This window comes from Lithobates pipiens, unplaced genomic scaffold, assembly GCF_037356315.1.
Source record: "Lithobates pipiens isolate NorthernLeopardFrog02 unplaced genomic scaffold, aLitPip1_a1.2 Scaffold_30, whole genome shotgun sequence".
Taxonomy (NCBI): Eukaryota; Metazoa; Chordata; class Amphibia; order Anura; family Ranidae; genus Lithobates; species Lithobates pipiens.
This window is the reverse complement of record NW_027507791.1, coordinates 60,580,349-60,606,157: the sequence shown is the minus strand read 5'-3', so window position 1 is coordinate 60,606,157 and position 25,809 is coordinate 60,580,349. Positions and strand designations below refer to the sequence as shown.

The following is a 25,809-nucleotide window of genomic DNA, read 5'->3' as shown; positions in this document are numbered from 1 at the left end:
ACTGGCCTTTTGTTTTGTAACTACAGATCTGTAGGATCACATTAGTGATGTGCAGGCGCCGGGTTGAACCACAGTGTGTAGCAGGGGGGACCGAGCATCAAATAAACCTCTGTGTGTGTGTGTGCGTGTGTGTGCGTGTGTGTGTGTGCGCGTGTGTCAGATGCTGAATATTCTTTAGCTAACAACTGTTCAACCGAGCAATGATCAGAAGCCCAGGTGAAAGGACGGGCAAGTATTGTGGGACCCATCTTTTACAAGGTGTAAGAAGTTTATTTTAGATTTTTTTTTCTATTCATAGGCTTCATGCAGTTTGAGGTCCTATACCTCTGCCAGTTATGAACATATAAAGGAATTTAAGACATTTATCACTAGCATCTTGAAGCCAGTACCAGAATTGCTTAGACTGCAGAGAGTCCCCCTGCCTGCTTCGATCTTGCTGGTGGTAAGCATGGTCCTGCAGAATTGTGGCCAGCAAGAAGGATGTAAACATGTGCAGAATAAAAACTAAAAACTATTTGTTTAGTTTCGATTTGTTATTTACATAAATTCATTTAGTAAAATTCTTTTTTACTTTGTTTTTGGAATTTGTTTCATTTATACAATTCGAATTGTTTAAAATTTTCGAAATTCAAACAGTTTTCTAATTCATTTCGAATAGTAATCAAAACGTTTTCAAATTTGAATAATTTTTTTATTCAAATAGTTTTCGAATTCAAATATTTTTAAATTTTTATAGAATTCAAATAGTTTTGAATAGTTTTCGAATTTGAATAGTTTTTGAATTGTTTTTGAATTCAAATAGTTTGCCAATTTCCAAAGAGAATGAAATAGAATAGCAAATAAAGGAATGGAATAGAAAAAAATAGAATAGAATAGAAAATAATATAACTGAAAATAAAAGAATATAATGCAATAGAGTAAAACAGAACAAATTAGAATAGTAAATAAAATAGAATCGAATTGAATGAATAAGATAGAAACAAATAGAATTGAAAAAATAGAATAAAATATAAAGAATATAACCATCTTCTGAAATTTGAATAAAATAGAAAATAATATAATTCAAAAAACAATAGAAGAGAATAGAAATTTTAATTTGAATAGAATAGAAAAGAATAGATTAGAATTGAAAATAACAGAATAGTATATAAAAAAAAACAATAGAGTAGAATAGAATATTACCATCTTCCTATTCTATTCTTATTCTTTTCTATTCAAAACAGATTGATTCTATTTGAATTTCAGGAAAAGGAAAATTTGTTCTATACTATTGTAATGTTTTTAAATTCTATTATTTTTTCTATTTGTTTATTTTTTTCTATTCTATTATTTTCTCATATAAGCACTGCGCTATTGAACTGAGTATAAATGTTAATATATGTGCTGCTACTTAAAATGCAAATGATTAAAAAAAAGGGCGAAAAACAATGTAGTGTCAATCTACACAATCACAGTAGCACAAAAGAATATAAGAAATCATTCAAAAGTGTTCATAATAAAATCAAAAATAATTGTCCATCATAAATAAATTCAAATATCAACAATGAATCAGTTGTGAAAAAAGTGCAACTCTTCATAAAGTGTGTGATTAAATCACTTTAAGCTTTATGCAGATGATCAACCCAATCTCCACTCTGATCCCCTCAGATTCAAATGGATGACAGCTTTCTCCACATGTACAGATAAAATTGTTACCCAAGAGGTTTTTACATTATTGGCTCTGTTGATTTTAAGGAAAAATTTATGCGCTTACACATGGCTGGACTGGGACAAAAATGTGGCCCTGGACTTCATCCAGACTGGCCCAGGGCACAGCACATCAGGATACACAGCACAGCACATCAGGGTACAGAGACCAGCACATCAGGGCACAGCACATCAGGGTACAGAGCCCAGCACATCAGGGCACAGCACATAAGGGTACAGTGCACATCAGGGCACGGTACAGTGTCCAGCACATCACGGCACAGGGCACAGCACATCAGGGTACAGAGCCCAGCACATCAGGGCACAGCACATAAGGGTACAGTGCACATCAGGGCACGGTACAGTGTCCAGCACATCACGGCACAGGGCACAGCACATCAGGGTACAGCACATCAGGGTACAGCACATCAGGCCACACCAGGGTACAGTGCACAGCACATCAGGGTACAGAGCCCAGCACATCAGGGTACAGAGCCCAGCACATCAGGGCACAGCACATCAGGGCACAGCGCACAGGGCACAGCACATCAGGGCACAGCACATCAGGCCACATCAGGGTACAGTGCACATCAGTGTACATAGCCCAACACATCAGGGCACAGCACATCAGGGCACAGGGCACAGCACATCAGGGTACAGTGCACATCAGGGCACAGCACATCAAGGCACAGCACATCAGGACACAGGGCACAGCATATCAGGGTACAGCACATCAGGCCACATCAAGGTACAGTGCACAGCACATCAGGGTACAGAGCCCAACACATCAGGGCACAGCACATCAGGGCACAGCGCATCAGGGCACAGCGCATCAGGGCACAGCACATCAGGGCACAGCGCATTAGGGCACAGTGCATCAGGGCACAGCGCATCAGGGCACATCAGGGCACGGTACAGAGTCCAGCACATCACGGCACAGGGCACAGCACATCAGGGTACAGCACATCAGGCCACACCAGGGTACAGTGCACAGCACATCAGGGTACAGAGCCCAACACATCAGGGCACAGCACATTAGGGCACAGCGCACAGGGCACAGCACATCAGGCCACACCAGGGTACAGTGCACAGCACATCAGGGTACAGAGCCCAACACATCACGGCACAGCGCACAGGGCACAGCACATCAGGGTACAGCACATCAGGCCACATCAGGGTACAGTGCACATCAGGGTACATAGCCCAACACATCAGGGCACAGCACATTAGGGTACAGTGCACATCAGGGCACAGCACATCAAGGCACAGCACATCAGGGCACATCATATCAGGGTACAGCACATCAGGCCACATCAGGGTACAGTGCACAGCACATCAGGGTACAGAGCCCAACACATCAGGGCACAGCACATCAGGGCACAGCGCATCAAGGCACAGCACATCAGGGCACAGCACATTAGGTCACAGTGCATCAGGGCACAGCACATCAGGGCACAGGGCACAGCACATTAGGCCACATCAGAGTACAGTGCACATCAGAGTACAGCACATCAGGGCACAGGGCACAGCATATCAGGGCACAGCACATCAGGGCACAGGGCACAGCACATCAGGCCACATCAGGGTACAGTGCACAGCACATCAGGCCACATCAGGGTACAGTGCACATCAGGGCACAGGGCACAGCACATCAGGGCACAGCACATCAGGGCACAGAGCACAGCACATCAGGCCACATCAGGGTACAGTGCACATCAGGGTACAGAGCCCAACACATCACTACACAGAACATCAGGGTACAGGGCACAGCACATCAGGGCACAGCACATCAGGCCACACCAGGGTACAGGGCACAACACATCAGGGTAAAGTGCACATCAGGGCACAGCACAATCAGGGCCCAACAGGCCACATCAGGACAGGGCACAACACATCAGGGTAAAGAACACATCACATAAGGGTACAGAACACATCATCAGGGCACAGGACACAGAACATCAGGGCTCGGCACATCAATACACGGCACAGCACATCAGGACAGGGCACATCAGGGCACAGAACTAGGCACATCATTACACGGCACATCAGGGCACAGGACACATCACATCAGGACAGGGTGCATCAGTACTGGGCAAATGGCACATCAGGGTACATGGGGACAGGGCACATGGCGCATCAGGGTACAGGACATAGCACGTCAGGGCACAGTACATCAGGGTACAGGACACAGCATATCAGGGCATAGCACATCAGGGTACAGGACACAGCATATCAGGGCATAGCACATCAGGGTACAGGACATCTGGGCACAGCACATAAGGGCACAGGGGGCACATCAGGGTGCATGGGGCACATCAGAGTACATGGGGCACATCAGAGTACATGGGGCACATCAGAGTACATGGGGCACAGCATTTACTAATTGTTTTCTTCAAATGCAGAGTAGCGCAAGAAGCATCTGTTATAAGTTCTCTCTCATGTCACGTTGCTCCCTGGCAGCCCTCCTCTCTTCTCATCCATCCCAGATGATGTCACAAGCAAATGGGGATGGATGAGAAGAGAGGAGGGGCCGCCGGGGAGCAGCGCTGCGTGACATGAGAGAGAACTTATCGCAGACGCTTCCTGCGCTAGTTTGCATGCTGGCTAAATCTCCATCTACCCATCAGGTGCCAGCTGTCGGTGATTGATGGCTAGATTGGCGCGGACCTTCCCAGTTGAGAAACAATTCAACAGGCAAATTAGGCGGCCACTGAAACCGGCCCACTGAGCCATCGGTTAACCGGGAAACTCCCGGTAGTCCCAATGGCTAGTAAATGCCTGCGCTTACATCACAAATAAAGACATATGGTATATGTTAGTTACATGCCGGGTGCCTGTGTGCTGAGTTTCCAACCCCTCCTCGCTCACACCCGCAGATAACACTCACAGCGTCAAGATTCAGTTGCCGTGTAGCCACACCCCTAACATGTTTAGTTACTTCCAACTTGATCACAAAGGTTTTTACACACTTTGTTTTATTATTCTTTTATTTTATTTTTTATTCCATTCTAATTCATTCTATCCTACTCTATCCTTGTCTATTCTATTCATTTCTAATCAAAGGTATTCTATTTAAATTTAGAATTTCAGCAGGTAGTTATATTCTTTCTATTCTATTATATTCTTTTTTTTTTTTTTTCTATACTTTTCTGTTATTTTCTACTCTATTCTAATCTATTCTTTTCTATTCTATTAACATTCAAATTGATTATATTTGAATTTTGGGAAACGGTTATGTTCTTTCTATTCTATGCTATTGTTTTTCTAATTCTATTCTTTTCTACTTTATTCCATTATAGTCTATTCTATTCTTTGTTTATTGTTTTCTTATGTATACAAATTCAAATATTTTCTATTTGAAATTTGAATTTCAGAAGAATGTTATATTCTTTTTATTTTATTCAATTCTTTTTTATTCTATTCTATTCATTTCTATTGTATTCTGTTCTTTTATTTTCTACTTTGTTCTCTTTTACTCTGTTATATTATATTATTTTATTTTCTGTTATATTATTTTCTATTCTATTATTTTTTTCTATTCTGTGCCCTTTTCTGTTCTATTTTATCCTCCTTGGAAATCATAATATTTTATATTCAGTTTTATTCTTTTTTATTCTATTCCTTTATTTTCTGTTCTATTTTATTCTCTTTAGAAATCATAATATTTTATTTTCTGTTATAATCTTTTCTATTCTATTGCTTTATTTTCTGTTCTATTTTATTATCTTTAGAAATCATAATATTTTATTTTCTGTTATAATTATTTTCTATTCTATTATTTTTTTCTATTCTGGGCCCTTTTCTGTTCTATTTTATTCTCTTTGGAAATTGTTATATTTTATCTTCTGTTATATTCTTTTCTATTCTATTCCTTTATTTTCTGATCTATTTTATTCTCTTTGGACATTTTTATATTTGATTTTCTGTTATATTCTTTTCTATTCTATGCCTTTATTTTCTGTTCTATTTTATTCTCTTTGGAAATCATAATATTTTATTTTCTGTTATAATCTTTTCTATTCTATTGCTTTATTTTCTGTTCTATTTTATTATCTTTAGAAATCATAATATTTTTTTTTGTTATAATCTTTTCTATTCTATTCCTTTATTTTCTGTTCTATTTTATTCTCTTTGGAAATTGTTATATTTTATGTTCTGTTATATTCTTTTCTATTCTATTCCTTTATTTTCTGATCTATTTTATTCTCTTTGGACATTTTTATATTTTATTTTCTGTTATAATCTTTTCTATTCTATTGCTTTCTTTTCTGTTCTATTTTATTATCTTTAGAAATCATAATAGTTTATTTTCTGTTATCTTTTCTATTATATTGCTTTATTTTTTGTTCTATTTTATTATCTTTAGAAATCATAATATTTTATTTTCTGTTATAATCTTTTCTATTATATTGCTTTATTTTTTGTTCTATTTTATTATCTTTAGAAATCATAATATTTTATTTTCTGTTATAATCTTTTCTATTCTATTGCTTTATTTTCTGTTCTATTTTATTATCTTTAGAAATCATAATAGTTTATTTTCTGTTATAATCTTTTCTATTATATTCCATTATTTTCTGTTATATTTTATTCTCTTTGGAAAGCATAATATTTTATGTTCTGTTATATTATTTTCTATTCTATTCCTTTATTTTCTGTTCTATTTCATTCTCTTTGGAATTTCCAAAACGATTTAAATTTGAAAACTATTCGAATCGATTCACATTCCGTCCAAAATGTTTTTTCAAATTAGTTGAAATTCGGTATTATTGTAATTCGGAAATTTGAATACATCCGAAGTTTTGAAAAACGAAAATTTGTCCAAATTTGAATTCAGAACTAAATGAACTGCACATGTCTAAGGAGATGTAGAGTCTTTAGCGATCTTGGTGGGTATGGCATGGTTAATATTTGCCATGCCCCCTAATAGGAGCTGTGCATGTCTGTTCCTCTTCAGTATATCTTTCCGTAACCAAGGTGGTCACAGAGTACCTCACACTCACAGCAGTCAGACAACAAATCTATGTGGGCGTCTACTTTTCATATTAATAACCTCCCAACTTAAAGTGGTGTTGCCACCAAAAAAAAAAAAAATAGCTTAAAGAGGAGGGCCGTTTAAAAAAAAAAAAAAAAAAAGTCAGCAGCTGCAAACACTGCAGCTGCTGACTTAATAAGCACACTTACCTGTCCAGGGCGCCCGCGATGTCGGCCGCCCGAGGCCGACCCGTCTCTCGACTCTCGGGTCCCGGCGCCGCCATTCCTTCTAAGGGAAATAGGCAGTGGAGCCTTGCGGCTTCACTGCCCGTTTCCTACTGCGCATGCGCGAGTCACGCAGCGCTTTGTGAATGGGACGCGCTGTGTTCTGGAACACACAGTTCCCAGAACACAGCGCGACCCATTACCCAGAAAACAACGCGGCGAGGAGAGAAGACCAGAAGATCTTCATGGAGGAGGAAGAGGAAGATTAGGATTATGTGCCTAGCAACAGGCATTTCTGGTAAGTAAAAAAAATAATTTTTTTCATTTTTTTTTTTTAGATTTTTTTTCATTTTTTAGATTTTTTTTTTTCAGGGTGGCCCTCCACTTTAAAATTCATAAAAAAAAAAAAAAAACTAATTGGAAAAATAATTATTTTTACTCAACTCTAAATGCCTGTTGCTAGGGGGGTCCCTTGTAGTCTGCCTCCTTCATTGCCTGGGCTGGTGCCATCACTTCCCCTCGGCTCCGCACAGTCATCTGGGACCTGTCACATGTCCCAGATGACTGTGCAGCGTATCGCGGTGCCACTCACGCATGCGCAGTGGGTGCCCGGCTGTGAAGCCACAGTAAGAATGCCGGCGCTGCGAGCGGAGCAGGGAACGAGGGGGGGCTTCGTTCCCCCCGCATCGCTGGACCCTGAGACAGGTTAAGTGTCCGATTATTAAAAGTCAGCAGCTGTAGTATTTGTAGCTGCTGACTTTTACATTTTTTTTTTTTTTTTAGAGGGCACCCCACTTTAAGAAAGACAAAATAAGAGGGCTATATATAGGAAAATCCACCTCCTCACCATCTATTTGAGTAACTAAGGTGGGCACAGTGTACCTCCGATTTACAGCAATCAGAAAACAATCCCTTGTGGGAGTCTAGTTTTAATGTTACTGACCTCCCAATTTAAGAAACAGACAAAATAAGAACATTTTTATGAAAATCCAACAATAGTCAATTGTTATTTAGCTTTGGAAGGAGACAAATATAGCATATAAAACACAAAAGAGGTTATGAACCTTCATTACTTTATCTTCAAACTAAAAAAAACAAATCCCGGCGCTCTTCAAAAGGTCAGACTTCAGAATAGCAAGGGCTTATTATCGGCCCACGCCCAGCCAGCACACAAATACATTAACTTTTTTAGTTACTGGGAAGAATATAAACTTTCTGAATGTAATCTTATCTGTTACACCCTTTGAAAATCCCCTTGAAATCCTAGCATTATATGATAGGTCAAGATGCACTAAAATGTAAGCACCTATTGAATGCAAACATCATATTCTTTATCTGTATTTGCTTAGAAAAGATAAAAGGACCATTGTCGCTGCCTGTTTTAGATGAATACCAGTAAAGTGAATCACTCTTTAGTTTCCACATATATTATCGAAGTCTGGATTTACATGTGCGTCTAAGGCTAGCTATAGATGTATTTGAACCATGTATGGACAGGCTGAATGTACTAAGTTGATTGATCGTTTAACTTGGATACAACCAGCCTGCCGGATTTTACATGCGATTATCGTTAGCGGCTAGTATTATTATTATTATACAGGTTTTATATAGCGCCAACAGTTTGCTCAGCGCTTTACAACATGAGGGCAGACATTACAGTTAGGCGGCGTACACACGCGGGGACTGTCTGCCGAAACTAAGTTCGTCAAACAGTCCGCTCAAACTTTTGAATGAACGAACACGCCCACACACGGCACTTTTTGAGCGGACAAATACGGCAAACTTTGTTCGTCGTACTAAGTCCGCGCAACTTTTGAAATGAGCGGACTCGCCCACACACGAGGCAACAGTCCGCTCATTTCGAGCGCGTGTGCAGGTAGGCGGGGCCCGCGACGGAGACATCGCGGGCTCCGCCGCCTGGAATGGACTTAAAGGGGAACCCCAACGCCGAAAAAAATCGGCGTGGGGGTCCCCCCAAAGTCCACAACAGACCCTTGTCCGAGCACGCTACCCGGCCGGCCAGGAAAGGGGGGCGAGCGAGCGCGTACCAAGACCGGGCCACCGCCTGCAAAAGAGCTATAAGAAGGCGCGGTGGCCCGGCAGAAGAACCGAAGAGGGGGACAAGACCCCCGAAGTCGGGAGAAGAGGCCGGCGGCGGGGAGGAAGAAATACAGACTCCTCCGCTAGCAAAAGAGCTACAAGAAGATAGCGGAGGAGTCCGGCGAGAAGACCCCCGAAGACGGAAGACCCCCGGAGCTGTGCAATAAAATATTTTATCTCGTGTGTTGTGTTTTTTTTTTGGGTACTTTTATTTTACAGGTGAATGGGTAGGGGTACATTGTACCCCATACTCATTCACATAGGGTGGGGGGCCGGTATCCGGGGGCCCCCTTATTAAAGGGGGCTCCCGGATTCCGATAAGCCCCCCGCCCGCAGACCCCGACAACCAACGGCCAGGGTTGTCGGGAAGAGGCCCTTGTCCTCATCAACATGGGGACAAGGTGCTTTGGGGTGGGGGGGCCGCGCGGCCCCCCCTTCCCCAAGGCACCCCCCATGTTGAGGGCACGCGGCCTGGTACGGCTCAGGAGGGGGGGGGGGCGCTCGCTCGCCCCCCTTTCCTGGCCGGCCGGGTAGCGTGCTCGGACAAGGGTCTGTTGTGGACTTTGGGGGGACCCCCACGCCGATTTTTTTCGGCTTTGGGGTTCCCCTTTAAGTCCATTCCAGGCGGCGGAGCCCGCGACGTCTCCATCGCGGGCCCCGCCTACCTGCACACGCGCTCGAAATGAGCAGACTTCCCTCCGAGCGGGAACAGTTTGCTCATTTCGAAAGTGGCCTACACACGGGCGGACTGTTCGCTCAAACCAAGTTTCAGCGGACAGTTTTTCGGAATTTCCGAAAAACTTTGTTCGTCAAACTGTCCGCTGAAACTGTCCGCTGAAGCCCCACACACGAGCGGACTGTCCGCTGAAACACTGTTCAGCGGACAAAGTTGAGCCAACAGTCCGCCCGTGTGTACGCGGCCTTACATTACAATTTGGTACAAGAGGAATCAGAGGGCCCTGCTCATTAGAGCTTACAATCTAAAAAGGAAGGGTCAATTGATACAAAAGGTAATAGCTGTGGGGAGATGAGATAAGTAAATAAGTGTTAGTTAGAAGCAGGATAGGTTTCTTTGAAGAGAAGGGTTTTCAGGGATCGTCTAAAGATGGATAGATTAGGGGACAGTCAGACAGCTTGGGGTAGGGAGTTCCAAAGGATGGGAGAAGCTCTTGAGAAATCCTGGAGGCGAGCATGGGAGGAGGTGACAAGGGAGCTAGAGAACGGGAGGTCTTGGGATTAAGGATGAGCCGAACACCCCCCGGTTCGGTTCGCACCAGAATCTGCGAACAGACCTAAACTTCGTGTGAACTTTAACGGAAACGTGCGTTACATCAGAGGGGGGCGGGGTCACCCACATGTCATTGGGGAAGCCCGGCTTCCCGACTTGCGTCAGAGGGGGGTGGGGTCAGGTGACGGGTGGCCCCACCCTCCTCATATAAGAAACGTCAGGCCACCGAGATCCGGCAGTGTCTCCTTCGTGGAGACAGAAGATGGCAGGTTGCGTGCTCGGATAAAGTCTGGTATGGTATGGATTTTTAGGGGGACCCCCACGTCTATTTTTTTTTTAAATTTGACGCCGCCTTCCCCTTACTATCCATACCAGACCTGAAGGGTCTGGTATGGATATTTAGGGGGAACCTCACGTCAATTTTTTTTCTAATTTGACGCGGGGTTCCCCTTAATATCCATACCAGACCTGAAGGGCCTGGTAATTGAGTTTGGGGGAACCCCACGCTTTTTTTTTTTTTATCAATGACTTTCAATGATCGTTCTCTGTATTATGGGGAGCTGACAACTCATTATAGCCGCGAGTGATTTTAAAGCGGAGGTCCACCCTAAAGTGGAGCTTCCACTCATTGGAACCCTCCCCCCCCCTCTGGCGCCACAATTGGCACCTTTCAGGGGGGAGGGGGGTGCAGGTACCTGCACAGTACAGGTATCTGTACCCACTTCCGGCGTAGATTCTGCAGAAGCTACGCCCCTTTCCACAGAATCTACGCCCCTTTCTGAAGGTCCCCCGCTGCCTGCTGGGAAAACACGGATCCCAGAGACAGCGGGGACCATCCTTATTGCGCAGTGCGACTCGCGCATGCGCAGTAGGGAACCGAGAAATGAAGCCGCAAGACTCCATTTCCTGATTCCCATACCCAAGATGGCAGCGGCAGCACCCGAGAGATGATCGAGAGATCGGCTTCAGGTGCCGACATCGCGGGCGCGCTGGGCGGGTAAGTGTCATTATTTTAAAAGTCAGCAGCTGCAGTATTTGTAGCTGCTGGCTTTTAAAAAAAAAAACGGCGGACTCCCGCTTTAAATTACTTTTTTTCCTGCAGAAATGACACTTTGTGCAGGGACAGTGCTAAGCACGGGAAACATGCGCCCCATCACAGGCATACTATAGACACCCCCCAGGTACGAAATTTAAAGTAATATTACACTTATATTGTTTCACTTTAATCATTATTAAATTCACTGCTCCCAAAAAAAACATCAGTTTTTAAAACTTTTTTTTGCATCCATGTCCCCTGGGTCAGGACCCGGGTCCCCATACACTTTTTAGGACAGTAACTTGCATATTAGCCTTTAAAATTAGCACTTTCGATTTCTCCCATAGACTTGTACAGGGTGTTCCGCGGCTTTTCGAATTTGCCGCAAACACCCCAAATTATTCACTGTTCGCTGAATAGGCGAACAGGCAATGTTCGAGTCGAACATGAGTTCGACTCGAACTCGAAGCTCATCCCTACTTGGGATAACCGAAAAGAGCAGCTTGGTTTGTATTTTGGGACTAGGTTAGTGATGTAGCTGGGGGCAGAGATATGGATGGCTTTGTAAATTATTGTTAGTACTTTGAATTTTATTCGTTGGGTGAGTGGAAGCCAGTGGAGAGATTGGTAGAGAGGGGTGGAGGACACTGAATGGCTGCCACTAGGATAGCCACTAGGAATAATCACTGTCTTCTTCTGGCGAGGATGGCTTCCCCTGCCCCCCCCCCCACCAGGAGAATACAATGGCTCAGTGGGAGGGATTCCCCTGTCAACACTGCCTGTGTTGATGAGGGAATCAAGCACATTTCTTTCCTGAAACCCATGGTCGGGAGGGACTCTATGGTTTTTTTGCTCGTGGGGAGTAGCTTTCCCATGTGAATGGCGGTGCCCCATGTGGCTTTGGTGGCCATCTTAATTCAGCCAGAATCTATTTAGAACTCTGGGTCTTGGGCTTGGCACACATTTAGGGAGTGGACAGGTTAAGGACAGAAATCCTATCTGTCAGGGACAGTGGAAGTGATAAGGAAAGGTTCTGGTGGAGTAGGGAGAGAAGCAAGGTTTATGTCTACCTCTCCAGGAAGCCTCCCCTTTGGGTTGGACCACCAGGCCACACTTCCCTCCTCGTGGCAGATGCTGTCGGCATCCAAGAGTCTTTTGTCCACTGATTATCTGCTGCTCAGTTGTAAGTGGCCCTGGATGGGTGAGCTTTCCTTTGGGCCTGCTTGTTCTGTTGGTTTGGATGTTCCAAAAAAAGTTCTTGGCAAAACAGGACCCTGTGTGTTTATTGCCCACCTCGCCTACCCAACAAGCCTACTTTCAGAGGCTGTTTGTGGTAAAGGGGGAGACATTGAAGCTTTTTGTGATGCCAGAAGGCTACTCAACCCGCCAGCATCTTTATGTAACTGATCTAACGGTTTTAAATGAACTGACGTTAGATCCTGCCCCTAATCTGTCCTAGATTTCATATGCCCCTGAGGTGCTCCATAGTTCCGAGCCCTAATAAAATTAGGATAATTATAGTGACAAGCTATAAACTAAAGGTGAGTAGGACAGCAACATTCCCTACAAGGGTAGGTCTGCATGGCACTGCTGTCCATAGAGAAGCTTTATTGCTGCTAAACATTAACTGCTTCACCCCCGGAAGATTTGGCTGCTGAATGACCAAGCCATGTTTTATGATTCGTCACTGCGTCGCTTTACCTGACTATTGTGCGGTCATGCGGCGCTACACCAAAAACAAAATTGACGTCCTTTTTTTTCCAAAAGTAGAGATTTCTTTTGGTGGTATTTGATCGCCTCTGCAGTTTTTATTTTTTGCGCTATAAACAAAAAAAAGAGTGTCAATTTTGAAAAAAACACAATATTTTATACGTTTTGCTACAATAAATATCCCCCCTTTTTTTTTAGGGCGATATGTATTCTTCTACATACTTTTGGTAATAAAAATTGCAATAAGCATATATTTCAAAAGTTATAGCGTCTACAAAATAAGGGATAGATTTATAGATTTTTATTATTATTATTTTTTTTACTAGTAATGGTGGCGATCTGAAATTTTTATCGGGAATGCGACATTATGGCAGACACAACGGACACTTTTGACATATTTTTGGGACCATTGGCATTTATACAGCGATCAGTGCTATAAAAATGCGCTGATTACTGTAAAAATGTCACTGGAATGGAAGGAGTTAACAGTAGTGGGCTATCAAGGAGTTAACTGTGTTCCCGCTGTGTTCTAACTGAAGGGGGGGATGGGACTGTCTAGGGGAGATGACAGATTGCTTTTCATACTCTGTATGAACACACGATCTGTCTCTTCTTCCCTCAGAGAATCAAGATCTGTTTGTTTGCACACACAGATCCCGGTTCTCGTGTGTCACAAGCGATCTCGGGAGCAAAGCAGACATCTCGCTCGCCGGTCACTCGCATTGGCTCCGGGGGGGCGTGCCCCTAGTGGCCACAGGGCGGAGCAAGACATAACGTTGTTTCGCCCAGCCATGCCATTCTGCTGCAGTAAAAGTTTGGCGTCTGGTCGGCAAGTGGTTAAAGACATGCAAAACTCAATTTAGATCAAGACAGATGACATTATGGAGGCCCTCGGTACCCTTTTACCAGTGATAAGGTCAATTATCCAGAATTCAATCCAGTAAAGCTCCAGGGAAGTTGGTGGGACTGGTGTTATACAATGCAAGTTAATAACAATAAGTGCTCATACACACGGACGTTTTAAAAAACTGGCTGCAAAGCTAGCTCCGATGCCTGGAAAAATTGTTGTTAAAAACGTGATTTTTACCGCGTTTTGCATTGGCGTTTTTGCACGTTTTTTAGCGTTAGCGTTAAGTAGCGTTTTTTAAGAAACACATCTCTTGGCTATAGCACTCAGAAAACAAAGAAAATATGTTGCTCGTTTATGCGCGTTTTTGCGCGTTTATGCGCGTTTTTGCGCGTTTTCCCGCGATTCGCGTTTTTACAGCTCTAGCTCCACGCCACGGAACGCACTGGTCCTGGGTTTTTTTTACAGCTTAAAAACGCCTATGCCATTTGCAGCTCAAAAACGCCTAGGTGGGCATGAAGCCATAGACTAACATGGACAGCCGTTTTTAAGCTGCAAAAAAAGCTCAAAAAAGTGGCTGTAAAAACGTCCGTGTGCATGAGGCCTAAAAATGTATTTCTGCTCTGTAGCCTCCATCTTGACATTAAAACCCAGATTTCTTTTGGTTTATTGTTTTGCTTAATTTAGACTTTTTTTTATTTTTATAAAACAATGTTCTTGTTTTGTATAAAGCTTGAACTCATGATATTAAGTTTGTTTATTAAACACTATAAAGCTAGACGTCAAGAGATTAGAGATGTATTTTCATATTGGCAAGTTCACCTTCATACAATATTATCAGCTTGTTGATAGCATAACTGAACACGTGGTAAAGGTGAAGAGACAAAAATAGTAAAACAATTCATTTCAAATCTACATTTGCTCAGCAAAGGCAAAAGGACTTGCATGTTTTAGGTGGATTCCAGCAATGTGAATCACTCTTCAAATCCCATATTCATGTAGCACGTGTAGCATGTGCTAGTAGTGTTTGAGTCTGGCTCAGGACTAAGTCTAAGTCATAAAACCTGGGTCAGGGTTTACTTGAACAAAAAGAGTCATTGGCACACAAACAAATAATCCCTTTGTTAAGAACGGTTATCCATATGATAAGATACTCGTTATTTAAGATGATGTCCTATAGTTGGTGTCAATGTGCAGCTGTTGAACCACTTTGGACTTGGTGGAATAAGATACAGAAAATAAACAATCAAGAAACAGCGCAAACAAAGAAACTTGTGATATGGTATGAAAAAACACATAAAGATAATTTATTAAATATAAAAAGCGCATACGCGCGAAACATGTAAGCAGGCCAGTCGGTATGGCAACCCTCCTCACTACGGAGCTCTCCACGTGACAAACAGCCGCTCGGACAAGCGGCACTATACGTCAGGCTTGTGCGTTGCGCTCCAAGTCTCCAGTCACGCCAGGCGGACGCCACTTTGCGTCCAACTTCGGTTTATACCACTCAGCGTGCACCGCACCGCACCTCTGTCCCAGAGTCTGAACCATCACACGGGGCAGGACAGAATACCTCCCCTCCACCCCACAGGCTCAGAGCGGCGGCGCCCCAGTCCCGCAGTCCATCTACTAACAGTGAGTGACTTCAGGAACATAGTTCCATTTATCTGCACTTGACTAACTTTTGCTTTTCCCCTTTCTGGGTGAGGATTGTTCACAATCACCAAGTCCCCATGTTCCAGCTGATTGGTGGCAGTGCAGCTTCTCTATTACCTTAAAGTCACAAACAAAAGACTCCAGGGGCAATTTATCACAAAACATCTGTCAGTTTATATTCTTTACGATCAATGGTTTTTATGCTTTTAAGATCCCAGGAGGATCAGATGTCTTTGTCATTGTTTTTTTATATTTAATAAATGATCTTTATGTGTTTTTTCATACCATATCACAAGTTTCTTTGTTGCAGGGTTTACTTGAGTTCAGGGCTAAATGATTCATACAGGCAAGGCTCTGGTGCCTCCTCCAGGTTCTGGAAAGTTGTAGAACGTTCTGGAAACTAGAGGGCGTAGGCTAGGAGGGTGGATCTGCTTACTCAGGGGAGCTTGGTCAATCCCCAGACCGTGGGCCTGGCAGGGGGTTAAGCCAGCCCTTAAGTATGGGTGAATCATTCTGGCAAGGGGAGGTAGGTGGAAGATGGAGATGTCCCAAGAAGGACCTGCTGAGTAATGGAGCTGGAAGCAGATCCACAGAGGGAGGGGATACACACCTGCAAGCAATTACCTCAAGTTTGTGCTACTTTCCAGAAGGGCCTAGAGCCCTTAGTCTGTAATGGACTCTTGCTATTGACCTATCCAGGACTGTGAGTTTGTACAGAAGGGAGCAGTTCAGGATTTTTGTACAGAGAAAAAGGAAGATTGCCCCCAATTTTGCTGTGTTCATTATCTCCTGGTAATCCCATACATCCTTTCACCCTATCCAAGTTGTTATCACCTAACAAAATATAACTAAAACCAGTTAAAGGACTGACTTCTTGGGTCTGGCTGCAATTGGAGAAATGCGGTTACCAATGGCCCTACACGCTACATTTAATACATTTCTTCAAAGGATTCCAGGAGCAATAACCCCCCCGCAGGACTCCCAACTCTACCTACTTGCAGAGGTCCATACAGGGCAGGGACGATTGTGATACCACTGGGCTACTCAACCCAATAACCTTCTATGTAACCTCCATCTTGATAATGTTTTGTTAATGTCTTTTTTTTCTTGTTTTTTATTAAAACAATGTTCTTTATTGGTATTAAGCTCATGAAATAATGAAATGAAATGTATTTGTTTATTAAAAGCCTAAAAGGTTGATGTCTGAAGATGACAAGTCTCAAAATTCAAGGTACAGATTGCATTTGTGAAGAAGAAGACCATCTTGGATCTTCCAGCATGAAGGATTTTGACAACTGTAAAAGCATAATATCGAAGAAAAGTGTGTTAGGGAAACTATTAAGATTGTGGACTTTGTTTAATCAGGTATAGTGTTGTGTTGTTGCCTCTGTCTCCATTGGAAAGACTTCCCCTTGGGTGAAGGTTTTTAGAGAGGACAGGAAAAATTGAATGTTCCCCATACAGGGAAGGACAAGGACAACGTTTGAAACATGACTGAGGTTCCAATACTTGATAACAAGACAATGATAACCAGGACAAATAGAAATTGGGAGATGTTCCCAGAAAATGAAAAGTATTTCAATTACTATAAGATACGATCCTCTGTAAAAGCTTATTGCTGTCTGTGTCAACTGTAGCAAGACTTTCTTACTTTCCATTGCGTCACTGGAACAGGAAGTAAGGGCAAATCAATTTTTATTTTATTTTTTCAGATAGCTGAAATGTCAAATTAAACATATTTATTGTATTTTTTTCAGATTTGATTTGTGACCTGTGTTTTATCATGCTATATAAAAGATTGAGGAAGTAGCATTTTTGAGCTTGTGTATGCAACATGGCAGCTTCACAACTTTTACTTTAAAGTAGTAACTTTCTTTAGTTTTTTGTGGGGTGGGGGGGAGATACAGCACCAAACTAATTAGGTACCTACAATGGTATATATTCCATGTCCTGCGGGTAAATATGAGCAGAAATATAAAAGAAACAAATGCTCCCGCACTTGAGAAATTGCTGGGCAGCTGATTGAAAACAGAGGTCTCCACTGGTCTAGCCACCGCATTGGCTGTGCTGCCACTCTCATCAGATCAGGGAACACCCAAATAGTAACAGAGGGCACACCAGCCTAGTGCATTACCTTTTGCTACAATGTATTATTATTTGTAAAGTGTATGAAACGCGTCGACACATTTAGAGGGTTGTCCCCTCTTCTTTAGAGCTCTGAAGAAGAGGGAACACCCCTCGAAACGCATCAGTTTTTTTTGGACTCTTTCTTCCACGACTGTGACTGGCCAGTGGGCCACGCTGGATGAGCATCTGGTGGATATGACATCAGGCTTGACTTTAACCTTTGTTTTTGAGTATCTATCAAATGCTTTTTTTTTTTTTTAATTGCTAAGGGAATGCGCTATGCTGGTGCACCCTCTGTTTCGTTTCTTTTTAGAGTGAATATCAGCAGAGCAGCGGACAGTGTCAGTAGTTTTTATTTTTATTATTTTTGTACAATTTTTTTTTTTAGGAACCCCTGTTGGGGGGCTTTGGTGAAATACCAAGGGTCTAAACAGAGAGAGGAGGACAGAGATTCCCCAGTCCCTTTCTCTGCAGCCTCAGCTGCACTGCACAGTGAACAAATAAGAAGTGCTCTGTGCTGATTGGCTTCCTGTTCATTCACAAACTGAAGCATAGAAAAAAGTTTACTATGATTCAGTTAACCACTTGACAACCACAGAGCGGACCTGAATTCCCGGGAGGCCGTTATATGACGGCCTCCCCTGTGCACGCTTCCTGTGCGCACTGTGATCACCGAGTCAACGAGACTCGGGTGATCACCGATCCGAGTAAGGGGCCAGTCCCGGCCCCTTACCATGTGATCAGCTGTCAGCCAATGACAGCTGATCCCATGATCAAAACAAAAGCTCTGTGATCATTTTTTTTTCTCCTCATGCTGACAGTGGAGGAGAAAAAAAAAGCAGATCACCGGCTCATCTTAAAGGGACATTGGTCCCGAAAAGGAAGAGGCAATTATTCCTCACTTACTGTATGCCATCTAACAGTGCCCACAAGTGCCACCTATCAATGCCCATAAGTGCCACCTATCAATGCCCACAAATGCCACCTATCAATGCCCACAAGTGCCACCTATCAATGCCCACCAGTGGTGCCAATCAGTGCCTCCTAGAAGTGCTGCCTATCAGTGTAACAGATCAGTGCCCATCACTGCCACCCATCACTGCCAAATATTGGTGCCCATCAGTGCCGCCTCATCAGCGTACATCAATGACGGACAAAAATTACCCGTTTTAAAATTTTAGAACAAAATAAAAAATATTCGGTATTTTTACATTTCAAAAAAAATAAATCACACAGGTGATCAAATACCACCAAAAGAAAGCTCTATTTGGGGGGGGGGGGCTGGTGAATGATATAAATTTAATTTGGGTACAGTGTAGCATGACCGCGCAATTGTCATTCAAAGTGCATCAGCGCTGAAAGCTGCAAATTGGTCTGGATAGGAGGGGGGTTTAAGTGCCCAGTAAACAAGTGGTTAATGAACACTGTGATCAGTACAGATTACTCACTGTGTTCATTCATCCATACTGAAACATCTCCTGCAGCGGTGGGACGGGAGTGGAGGGAAGCTGGCAGTGTTGCAGACGGAGAGACAGGGGGCATCAGGAAGCAGGGGGAATCGGCAACACACAGGGTGATTAGGGTGGGCCCAGTCACATCCAGCACACCCTGTGCACATGCCTACGGGAGAGATCCTGTCATTCATCCGCTCCTCCATGCGCAGAACGTGATGCATTGTGGGACAATAATAATATAAGTTCTGTGAATGGCTGATGGGGCAGGGAGGAGTGGCCGAGCCGCGCAAATGCTTCACACTGACAGCCGCTGCTGTTAACCCGTGCAGCACTGGAAGATTGTGGGCAGTATCTGGAGGAATGAAGGACACATTTGAACATAGAGCAGCAGCCTGCAGGTTATGAGATCCTCACCATTGCTGGTAACTAATGTGTTTGGTGCTGTATTCCAAAATAAATGACTAAACATCAGGGATACTGTGCTTATCCCGAAGTGAATGAGTAGCCCAATGTTAGAATACTGGTGCTGTAGTTTCAGGAAATAAGTTGTATATAAATGGTAAAATATTGCAGTGGTTGTAGTAAACATGTCTGATCTAGTTTTGAGTATTATACACTGTACCCTGGTGGTCTAGACTCTAGGGGATGTTGATTACTGTTCTCATTATATTTAATTCTAAGGTTTCTATGTGTGTATATGTGTTGTTCAAATATTTTTTGTACTGTATATTCTTCATATGGCAGCTAAATTTTTGTAAGCTAACTTGGATCACACAAATGTCATGCAGAAGCCGCAAAATTACAATCTGTATTGCATTAAAGAGAGATAAAAACTCATAATTCGAATGAAATATATTATGAAAAATAATGATGAAATAATTCCACTGTATATAGCACTCTAACGCCGGGTTCATACTATAGCGGACAGCTGCCGGTGTCCTATCATATAAGGTCCCCCATCCGATAGTGTCCGCTGTGTACTGCGCATGCGCAGTACACAGCAACACAGATTCTGAAAATTGCAGAGGATGAACGGCACCTGCGCCGTGAGTCCAGGTTCTATCCCCACTATCCAAGTGGACATAGAGTAGGAATATTAAAGAGCCGAGCGCAGCGAGGCCTAGCCCGAAGCGTGTGCGAGCGGCCCTCTAATATTCACAACCCTATGTCCGCTTGGATGGTGGGGCTACCACCTCCACTCACGGCGCAGGCGCCGTTCAGCTTCGGAGATTCGGGGCGGACACTATATGATGCCCGGACACTATATGGCAGAACACCGGAGCAAGCTCTCCGTTTAGGTTTTGCTACCTCCCTGAAATTAGTTTTTGCAGGTTGGGATGTCTGTAATAACATAGTTAAGTTGAAATCCATCTAGCTCAACCAATACAAAAACAAACAAATAGAAAACCTCTATATACAAAATTATATACACACAGGTGATCCAGAGGACGTCAAAAAAACTCAACAAAACATGATCCAATCTGTTCCATTGGATTGGAGATTTGCAATTGGATATTTTCTGGATCAAGTCTCTGGCATTAATACCTATGCATGTTAATATCCAGTTATATTTGGTACATTAATGCTGCATACACACGACCGGACTTTTCGACGGACTAGGTCCGACGGACTTTCGGCGGAGGTCCGACGGACATTCTGAATGAAACGGACTTGGCCACACACGACCAGATAAGTCCGTTCGAAAGTCCATTAGTTTTGAATGTGATGACGTAAATAAGGAAGTTCAATAGCCAGTAGCCAATAGCTGCCCTTGCATCGTATTTGGTCCATTGGACTAGCACACAGATGAACGGTTTTGACGATTTTTAGTCCGTCGGATAGATTTGAAACATGTTTTATTTCTAGGTCCATCGGACTTTTGGGAAAAAAAAGTCTGCTGGAGCCCACAAACGATCGAATTATCTGACGGATTCCGGTCCGCCAGACCAAGTCTGCCGGAAAGTCCGATCGTGTGTACGCGGCATTAGGAATACATCCAGCTCTTTTTTTAAAACGTGAATAAATATCTGCTAAATTGGCCATAACTAGTTCTTTACCGAGTCTAGTCCACATTTTCACAGCTCTTACTGCGAGGAAGCCTTTCCAATATTTTTTCTTTATGGACATAAAAAGTGCCCCCTTTACTTCTGTAATGACCTGAATGTGAATAACTCAACACCAAGCTGACTACAAAGACCACTCATGGATTCATACATGGTGAGTATACCCCCCCCCCCCCCCCCAACTGAATAAATTCAGCTCCTCTAATCTTTCCTCATAGCTGAGCTCCTCCATGCCTCTTATCAGTTTGGTTGCCCTTCTCTGCACTTTCTCCATTTCCCCCGATATCCTTTTTGAGAACTGGTGCCCAAAAATGAAATGCATATTCCAGATGGGGTCTTACTAATGCTCAGACAGGTTCAGTGGCAGACAATTAAATCCTTGGCATTGGTCGTACATATATATGTGGTCTGTCGGCGGGTAGGCCTTGATGCCGAACAGCGGCATATATGCAGCCCTGTGTTTATAATTTACCGTACTGAGAGCGCGCTCCTTGCGCGCTCCCAGCGTGGTAGCCTGCGGAAATCGGTAACATTCAATGCATACATGCAATTGGGAGCTTTCTGATCATGTGACCGCTGTGGCAGCCAATCACAGCAGTCGCATGACCCAAATGCCCGCCTCGGCCTCCCAGGTTCTCAAAAGGCCGGGAGGCAGTCGGTGGGAAGGGGTTAAATAAATATATGAAATGGGAGACCTCAGTAATAATGAAAGGTTAAGAAAACTGGGAATGTTCCGTTTGGAAAGGAGACTCCATAGTGGTGATTTGAAGCGGAGTTCTACCCAGAAATTGAACTTCTGCGGATCGGATCCCCCCCGGTGCCAAATTTGGCACCTTTCAGGGGTTAGCGGATACCTGTCAAATCTAGGTATCTGCTCCCACTTTTGGGGAAAGATCGATGCACTTTGTGCATCGAACTACCCAATGTCCAGGCCCTCCTCCTTCCCCCCCGTTGCCTTTTGGGAGACACACTGGTCCCAGAAGACAGCAGGGGCCATTCAGAGCGTGCAGTATGACTTGCGCATGTGCAGTAGGAAACAGGCTGTGAAGCTGCAAGGCTTCACTTCCTGTTTCCCTTAGTAAGGATGGCGGCACCTGCACCTGGAGCCGAGGGACGGGGTCAGCTTCGGGTGCCAATATCGCTGGATCCCTGGACAGGTAAGTGTCCTTTTTTTTTCCAGGTGAAACTCCGCTTTGAATAAAATGTTTTGCTATTCCAAGGTTAGTATGAAAATTTGACAACCTAGCTTGTTATCCTAAGACCTATGCAAAGAACATGGAGATATGAGTTGACTATGCAGCAAAGAAGTTAATACCATCAGTTCTGAAAGGCTTCTTTCCAGTAAGAGCAGTTAAAATTGTTCTTTTGCAAAAAGCACAACTAAAGGTTCCTAAACTGTACCAGCTTTCATTGCTCTTTTGTACCCAATCGCCCTGTAATTCTTTGTAATGCTGTATCTTTCTTTTCTTAGCGGAAGCTGCTGTGGAAAGGAGGTACAGTGTTATCTTCAGGCAAGAAATGGCATGACTTTATTACTCACTCATTTGATTTTGTAATTTCTGCTTTTATTTTTGCTATGTTATCCTCTTTTTAAATACTAAGAATGCTCAGGTACAATGTTATACTCTGTCACCTCTGTCAACTCTCCAATTCTCGATTATTATATCCTAACAACTTGAATATATATGCATTCTGATCAGGAATAGCTGTTACTCACCTCCAAGCCTCATTATGTTGCTTTAGGCATTTTTTGTGCTTTTTGCATTTTGCATGGTTGCTCTACAGTCCATGTAACATGGTTTCCTATGGAACAAGATCTGTAGTGCAAATCTGCAAAATTCAAAAAGCACTAAAACTGCCATAGGTGTGAATCCAGCCTTAGCCAAAGCACATGTTCACAGCTTCAGTGTAGATACAGTGCATCCGGAAAGTATTCACAGTGATTCACTTTTTCCACATTTTGCTATGTTACAGCCTTTTTACAAAATGGATTCAATTAATTATTTTCCTCAAAATTCTACAAACAATACCCCATAATGACAATGTGAAAGAAGTTTGTTTGAAATCTTTGCAAATTTATTAAAAATAAAAAATGAAACAAAAATGGCATACTTTGTTGAAGCGCCTTTGGCACCAATTACAGCCTGAAGTATTTTTGAGTATGATAATACAAGCTTGGCACACCTATTTCTGGGCAGTTTCTCCCATTCTTCTTTGCAGGATCTCTCAAGCTCCATCAGGTTGGATGGGAAGCATCGGTTCACAGACCTTTTCAGATCTCTCCAGAGATGTTCAATCCGGTTCAAGTCTGGGCTCTGGCTGGACCTCTCCAGGACATTCACAGAGTTGTTCCATAGCCATTACTTTGTTATCGTGGCTGTGTGCTTAGGGTCATTGTCCTGTTGGAAGATGAACCTTCACCCGAGTCTGAGGTCCAGAGCACTCTGGAGCAGGTTTTCATCAAGGATGTCTCGGTTCATTGATGCATTCATCTTTCCCTTGACCCTGAGTAGTCTCCAAGTTCCTGCAGCTGAAAAACATTCCCACAGCAGGATGTTGCCACCACCATGCTTCACTGTAGGGATGGTATTGGATGAGCAGTGCCTAGTTTCCTCCAACATATCACTTGCCATTCAGGCCAAAGAGTTCAATCTTTGTTTCATCAGACCAGAGAATTTTGTTTCTCATGGTCTAAGAGTCCTTTAGGTGCCTTTTGGCAAACTCCTTGTGGGCTGTCATGTGCCTTTTACTGAAGAGTGGCTTCTGTCTGGCCACTCTACCATACAGGCCAGATTGGTGGAGTGCTGCAGAGATGGTTGTTCTACTGCAAGATTCTCCTCTCTCAACAGAGAAATGCTGGAGCTCTGTCAGAGTGACCATTGGGTTCTTGGTCACCTCTCTGACTAAGGCCCTTCTCCCCCGATCGCTCAGTTTGGCTGGGTGGCCCGCTCTAGGAAAAGTTCTGGTGGTTCCAAACTTCTTCCATTTACAGAGGATGGAGGCCACTGTGCTCATTGGGACCTGCAGAAATGTTTTCTGTACCCTTCCCCAGATCTTTGCCTCGCTACAATCCTGTCTCTTAGGTCTTCAGATAATTCCTTGGACTTCATGGCTTGGCTTGTGCTCTGACATACACTATTAACTGTGGGACCTTGTATAGACAGGTGTGTGCCTTTCCATATCATGTCCAATCAACGTAATTTAGACTCCAATCAAGTTGTAGAAACATCTCAAGGATGATCAGTGGAAACAGGAGGCACCTGAGCTCAATTGTGAGTGTCGTGGCAAAAGCTGTGAATACTTATGTACATGGGATTTTGTTTTCATTTTTTATTTTTAATACATTTAAAAAGATTTCAAACAAACTCCTTTCACGTTTGGTATTGTTTGTAGAATTTTGAGGAAAATGTTCTCATAGCACAGGGATCTGTGCGTGAGAAATTTAATCTACAGGCCTAGAGGTTAAACTAAAAATCAGCAGCTCTACAAAGGAAAATGTAAAGTCAAACAACCTTGTGAAAACTGAAACACCATGTGACTCACCTGATGTCTGTATTATGCAAACATTGCTGTTGCCATAATTTCTGATTTTGTATCAACAAGCAAAAATGATGATGTTTACACTGTTTTTTTATATATATTATAATTATTTTTCAGCAATTTTGTCTGTATGCTTTGTCACTTCAGTAATAAATTAGCTGTGCTAACATAAAAGTATCTATAACCAGGAACATATGTTTGTAATACCACTGTCTCTTCTATAGGCACAGACACGAGCTGGTGATCAGAAAGAGGTGAATTGTGAAAACAAAAATATTTTTTATGAGAAGGAATGATCAATGTTGAGATTTTACTATAGGGGGTATCGGTGATTAGACTCCAGAGTGTGCCATATACTTAAATTACGAATATAGACATAGAGGTTCTCCAGTTGTGGGACTTTATAGATAGAGATGGACGAACTTCCGACGGGACGTTTCGCGAACCGCGAACACGGGCAAAAGTTTGCGAACTGCAAAGTTTGCGGTGGGCCCCATTGACTTCAATGGCAGGTGAACTTTAAAAAACTACAGGTCATATTTTCAGCCACAAAATACTTACTAGCTGTGCACACATAGTCCCACCACATGGACACTGACATAACACATGTATGAGGTGAATCTGGGATCGACAACTATAAGCATTCTTTTTTTATATGTGAAATTTTGACAATTCAAGACTCAGGAGCACATGAAGGCAATGGAGGAGAGGAAAGGTCAGGATGGGCTATGAAGAGGGTGCAGGAGATGATCACCAGCACTGTGATATAGAGCACTGACACCAGCACCTTGATAGAGTGCACTGACACCAGCACCGTGATATAGAGCACTGACACCAGCACCATGATAGAGTGCACTGACACCAGCACCGTGAGAGCACTGACACCAGCACTGTGATAGAGTGCACTGACACCAGCACCGTGATATAGAGCACTGACACCAGCACCGTGATGCAGAGCACTGACACCAGCACCGAGATAGAGAGCACTGACAAAAGCACCGTGATAGAGTGCACTGACACCAGCACCGTGATATAGAGCACTGACACCAGCACCGTGATATAGAGCACTGAAGACAGCACCGTGATAGAGTGCACTGACACCAGCACCGTGAGAGCACTGACACCAGCACCGTGATAGAGTGCACTGACACCAGCACCGTGAG

At 43.3% G+C, this 25,809-nt stretch overlaps 1 protein-coding gene across 13 annotated transcripts in view; it reads left to right on the top strand.

The window, feature by feature from the left end:
- Positions 1 to 24,766, top strand: part of LOC143942903 (CD48 antigen-like) — a 176,488-nt gene extending 151,722 nt beyond the window's left edge. For all 13 annotated transcript variants that reach the window (XR_013264858.1, XR_013264857.1, XR_013264856.1 and 10 more), the window contains one exon: positions 16,650 to 24,766. Coding sequence is in view for 4 of the 13 variants with exons in the window: in XM_077464320.1 (XP_077320446.1) it covers positions 16,650 to 16,712 (63 nt within the window). In the remaining 9 variants the exon portion in view is untranslated. The remainder of the gene's footprint in view (positions 1 to 16,649) is intronic.
- Positions 24,767 to 25,809: the final 1,043 nt, after the last annotated feature.